Source organism: Aptenodytes forsteri, unplaced genomic scaffold (assembly GCF_000699145.1).
Source record: "Aptenodytes forsteri isolate BGI_AS27 unplaced genomic scaffold, ASM69914v1 Scaffold657, whole genome shotgun sequence".
NCBI classification, from domain to species: domain Eukaryota; kingdom Metazoa; phylum Chordata; class Aves; order Sphenisciformes; family Spheniscidae; genus Aptenodytes; species Aptenodytes forsteri.
Window position 1 is genome coordinate 9,977 of NW_008795019.1, and position 5,258 is coordinate 15,234.

A 5,258-nucleotide genomic window follows, 5' to 3' on the forward strand; every position below is an offset into this window, starting at 1 on the left:
GTTATTGCTCTGTCTGTTTGCTCTGTTTGGGGTCCTGTGTGGTGTGTCTGTCCCTCCCCTTAAGATGCTCCAGGGGTTTTGAGGGCAGAAGGCTGTTTCTAATCCCTGTCTCCGGCAGCTCCTCCCTGGACTCGGTCCAGGAAGCCTTGCGGCTGCTGGAGTTGGTGCCCAGGAGCGCCCAGAACCGGGACCGGCTCCTCGATGACCAGGCGCAGGCTCTGCTCTGGCTCTACATCTGCACCCTAGAGTCCAAGCTGGAGAAGGTGGGTGGGGGTGGCGGCGGAGGGGAGCTGTGGGATGCCAAAACAGGTCCCGGTGTGGAAATGCCACGGGGCTCCATGTATGCGTCGGGTGCCCTCCTCAGCCTTGCTGGCAAGGCTCAGCTCTGCACTGGGGTGACCAAAAGCCACCCAGACCCCGCTGGAAACCCCGCGGTGTCTCTTAACGTGCGTCGCCGCTGCCTTCTCCCCGTCTGCAGAGCATAGAGAGGGTCCAGAGAGCCAAAGCTCAGGGGCTGAAGAACCTGGACGACTTTGAGCCCAACGACCTCAACTACGAAGGCAGGCTGCTGGAGGACAGGTTCCTGTACGACGGCATCTCCTTCAACCTGGCGACAGAGACCGGTGAGGACGCTGGCGGGTTTGGGCCCTTTGCAAAGAGGCTCTCCGGGAGCGCCTGGTTTCAGGTCAGGGTGTCTCAGACCCGTGGTGTGCCCTCAGCTCTGTCCAAAAGCCTGGATGATGCCTTCGCCCTGTGGAAGCAGCTCCTGGTGACGCCGGGCGTCCTGGCCATGCGCAGCCCCGAGCAGACTGTAGCCTCCCTGCAGCTCCTGGCAGCTCTGTACAAGCTGATGGCCAAGGTAACGCTGGCGGGGAGGTGGCTGGCGGGACGGCAGCTTCCCCAGGCCCACAGAGTCCCTCTGAGGTGGTCTCTTGAGTGTAACGGTGGGGTTTTTCCTGCCCCCAGCCCTTGCAAGCCATGGAGAGCTACCTCCTGGTCAGAGCCCTGTGCAGCGCACTCGGGGACAGCCTGGGCATGGCCGGCGCCCTGTGCCAGGTCACCAAGCTGCTCTTGCAGCTGGAGTGCCCCAGCTATGCCCAGGTAAGTCTGGCAGGGAGGGAAGGGGCCGCGGGGCGAGCTGGGCCGATCCCCGAGGCTGCAGCCCTCACGCCGGCCTGCTGGTTTCCAGCTTTTCCTGGAGGAGACGGAGTCCTGCCTGCAGAAAGCCGACAGCAGCGACGATTCCTACCTGCTGCTGCAGCAAACCTGCCTCCTGCTCCGCAGCCAGCTGTGCTGCGTCAACCGCCGGGTAGGGCTCCTAAACCCCTTTTCTGCCTCAGAAGTAGCGTCAGAGGGCAAGGGGAGACTGCAGCAGCTCTGTCTGGCTATCTCAATACCTCTCGCTAGGGACCTTGGGCATGGAGACACCCTGGACCACGAATGGTGACTCTTTCTCCCTCTGCAGATTGAAGAGGGTCTCACCCTGTTGCTGGGGGTGCTCCAGAACCCAGCTCTGCAAAGAATCACCAAAGTCTGGTACCTGCTGCGAGCCCACGTCCTTCAGCTGGTGACCGTCTACCTAAGCCTCCCCCCTGCCTGCCTCTCGCTGGAGCTCCGGCAGTGCATCTTTGTGCAAGGTGAGTTGCCGGGGGATGTTTAAAACCCTCCTGGTGAGCACCAGGCTGACAGGGGTTGTGGGCGAAGCAACGTGCAAACGTTTCACCTCTGGGTCTCTCCAAACCAGCCCGTTTGGGGCGAGGAGAGGGAATTTGGGTGAGTTGCTCTGTGCTGGGGCTGGGGAGGGTCTTGGTTTGTGCTGATACCCACGAACTGCCCTCGTACAGGGTGGAAGACGCCTGAGACGGCTCTCACCGAAGCCTACAAGCTCTTCCGCAGCATCATCCTCCTGCTGATGGGCAGCGACGTGCTGGGCTGTCAGACAACAGCGTCTGACGTCCAGTTTGTGGATTACGGTGAGCCGGTTGCTCGCGCGGACCGAAATCCAAGTGCTCCTCTGGAAAGAGTCAGGCTCCTTGCCTGCCCCTCCGGGAGCAGCAGCTCGGGTGACCCTCCTGTCCTCCCTCGCAGGGGACAACCTGCTGCTGAAGTGGCAAGTGCTGGCCGACATGCTGGCCTGCTCGGAGCAGCTCGTGGCTCTCCTCAGCAGGTTGAAGGTGGTGTGTAACGCCAAAGCCTTCTGCTTGGAGGCCGTCAAGCTGACCATGAAACTGCAAGCCATCCGGTGGTGAGTTGAGCGTGGAGGGGGGCACAGCCTGGTCCTGAGCTTGGGGGGGATGCTTGGTTAGGGATGAGCTGCCCTGCGGCCGCGGGGGACATTGGTGCCTGTGTCCCTTGGCGGGGGACTGGCCCTGGTGGGAGGGTTTGGCACCTTCTCAGCTCGGTCTGGAGCAAGCTCTGGGGCGTGCTATCCCACGAATTCAGCTTGGCAGGTCAGACGTGAGCTTGTTCCTCGCTGCCCGCCTCCCTCCCTCCCTCCCGGCCCTGGGGATGGAGCGGCGGCTGTTGTGGGGGGGCTCTGAGGGCTGGTTCCCCCCACCCCCCAGGTGTACTTCCTTCCTGGTGCTGAAGGCCCAGCTGGAGCTGCAGCAGAGCGAGCTGGAGCTGAGCCACTTCGACCTGCAGCAGGCTCTCTTCCTCCTGGAGTCTGACACCGGTGAGTCCCCGCTCCGGGCTCGGAGGAGGGGAATGGGGGGGCGCCGAGGTGAGCCCCAAGCCCGGGCAGTGCCAGGGACGACCCCTCTTGCGCCCGCTTTTGCGCTGGGGTGAAAGATCTGCCTTGCGCAGATGCTGCTGGAGGAGCCGATCCCCGTCACTCAGGAGGGTGCAGAGGTGGAGGGTGACTCTGAGCCATGTTTTGGCTCATCGAGTGATTCCTCCAGCCGATAAAGGCGTAGCTGGGGAAAGCAGAAGCGTTGGGTTCGGCTTCCCGCACCCCTCAGGCTGGCTGCAGCGGGAGCTGGGGGAGGGCTGTGCAGGGATGATGCCGAAATAACCCTCCCCTCCGCCCGCAGAGTTTAGAGCCAGCGAGAAGCAGAAAGGCCAAACAAAGATCCTGCCCAGGAAGGGCAAACGTGAGGGCAAGAAGCCACAGGACTCCGTCTCTGAGCCCCCCAGGGAAGAGGAGGGTTTCCTGAAGGGCCCTGCGCTGGAGTTTGTGGCCACAGTGAGTGGGCTGGAGAAGGCGGATGCTCTCACCGCCTCACCAGAGCTGAAGCCCAAGAGGAGGAAGAGACTGGCCTTCCTCACCCACCCGGCAGCCTGCCCGTGCTGCCTCTGCTCCGACCTGGCCCTCTCGGCTCTCTGCCTGCGCTGGCTCCTCTCCTGCGCCCAGGGCGAGCTGGCAGCGGGCTGCGTGGCCGAGGGGCTGGATCTGATCCATGCCATGCTGCCGCGCTGCGCTGCTGTGGCCACCCGCTTCGCCGCCGTGCTGCGAGACAAGCTGTGGGGTGGCTCTGTCGGCCGGGACCTGCCTGCGCTGGAGCTGCTGGACGATCTGGTTGTCGCTGGCTATGCCACGTTGGCCCTTCAGAACCTGGCCAGCCCCCGGCTGGCGGAGGAGCTGCAGACAGGGTTGACTTTCCTAGCGTCCTGCAGACCCCACCTGCCCAGCCTGGAGGTCTCCAGGGCCAGCCTGCTGCTCGCCAAAGCCATGGCCGCCATTTTCCGCCTGGCCTCCATTGACTCCCTGACGGCGTCTTTGCTGGCTCTTGGACCTGTCAGCTGCCCATGCTGACTCCGGCGGAGCCTGAAGTGGTGGCTGCGCCTCTGACCCTCAAGACAGCCAAGGCTCAACCCCAAAGGCGCAAAAACAAGACAGCGTTGGCCCCCGCCGTGCCCAAACCCAGAGTGAAGAAGAGCCAGAGAGCAAAGCCCCTGGCTGTGCCGAACACCAACGACGTCTTTGCTCTGGGTGACTCGGACAATGAGGTGCCCCCCATCGTCATCCGGCCGGTGACGGTGCCCTGCACCCCGCACCAGAAAGCCTGTCCCCCCGCCAAGGCACGCGCAGCCCCTGGCCCCAGGACTCCCTTCACCATCTTCAGCGAATCCTCCCCGCCGGCCGGCAAGTCCCGGCTCCTGCGAGCCCCCAAAGTCTCGGGGAGAGTCAAGTCTCGCCTGAAGGTGAGTGGGGAGGGAGGCGAGGGGCAGCCCAGCGTGCCCGGTACCAGCCCTGACACCCTCCTGTCCCTCTGCTTTAGGTGACGTTCAGCGATGACAGTGACGTGGAGGATCCCAAAGCGGGGCTGACCCCCACAGCTACCCGCAAGACATTCTGCACCCGGAAAGCTCTGCCCCCCAAATCCGCCGGGTCCCAGGCGAGCTCGCTGGGGTTTGGCGGCCAGAGCAGGGGTGCCCAGACCCGGAGAGGACGGCTGGGCGCCTGCCGAGCTGGGGCTGCGGAGGAGAAGAGGGAGCGGGTGACGCGCAGGGCTCCCGGCAAGAGAGTGGAGGAGGAGCGGGAGCTTTTGAGGGCCATTGAGGAAGAGGAGAAGGTGGAGGAAGAGCTTGAGATCAGCTTCGAGGTCTTGCGGGTCTCCAAGGAAGAGGAGGGAGTCCCAGGTGAGCTGGGCTACCCCAGGGATTGGGGGGGGGGGGGGGTTTGGCTTCACTGTCCCCACAGGAGGCGGAGTCCCCACCGCTGCCACCAGGCCCAGGGACCAGGCGCCTCTGTCCTTCCCTGCAGGCAGGAGACGGCTGCCTCGGCACGGTCAGGAGGGCGCAGACGGGGAGCACGAGGTCCTGCAGCGAGAGGCCGGCAAGGACGTCCCAGGAGCGCAGTGGCCGGGCAACGGGGACCCCCTGCACCTGGAGGGGACCCTCTCCTCCGTCCTGCCCACGGGTGGCGGTGAGCACCCGGCACCGTGTGGGTGGTTGGGGAGGTTTTGGTGCTGGGGAGCTGTGGGGGGGAGGAAAGCTAAAGCTGAGCCTGTCAATGAAGTCGGTGGCACCTCTGCAAAAACATATTTAAAATGGGTAAAAACCGCTGTACGGGCAGAGGGCAAAACAGCTGAGGAGGAGGAGGAGGGGCTGCTCCCCGGTGCCAGGGGAAGGGGTTTTAATCTTTGTGTTTCATAGACTCGCAGAATGGTTTGGGTTGGAAGGGACCTCTAAAGGTCACCTAGTCCAACCCCCCTGCCCTGGGCAGGGACATCTTCAACTAGACCAGGTTGCTCCGAGCCCCGTCCAGCCTGACCTGGAATGTTTCCAGGGATGGGGCATCCACCACCTCTCTGGGC

The 5,258-nt window shown here is 63.9% G+C and overlaps 1 protein-coding gene across 1 annotated transcript; it reads left to right on the forward strand.

Annotated features, from left to right (window-relative positions):
• Window positions 1-64: 64 nt before the first annotated feature.
• LOC103895992 (separin) lies at window positions 65-3,838 on the forward strand. Its single transcript, XM_019471115.1, has 11 exons — window positions 65-75; window positions 119-263; window positions 473-623; window positions 720-859; window positions 967-1,101; window positions 1,190-1,309; window positions 1,466-1,637; window positions 1,845-1,973; window positions 2,089-2,245; window positions 2,565-2,674; window positions 3,033-3,838. The coding sequence occupies exons 1-11, from the start codon at window positions 65-67 to the stop codon at window positions 3,752-3,754; spliced, it is 1,992 nt and encodes a 663-aa protein (XP_019326660.1). The 3' UTR covers window positions 3,755-3,838.
• The last annotated feature ends 1,420 nt before the right edge of the window (window positions 3,839-5,258 follow it).

Excerpts from the sequence above, each read along its gene's own strand:
- LOC103895992 (XM_019471115.1), top strand. Across the intron at positions 624-719 it reads CAACCTGGCGACAGAGACCG|CTCTGTCCAAAAGCCTGGAT; the intron begins GTGAGGACGCTG and ends GTGTGCCCTCAG. Across the intron at positions 1,102-1,189 it reads AGTGCCCCAGCTATGCCCAG|CTTTTCCTGGAGGAGACGGA; the intron begins GTAAGTCTGGCA and ends GCTGGTTTCCAG.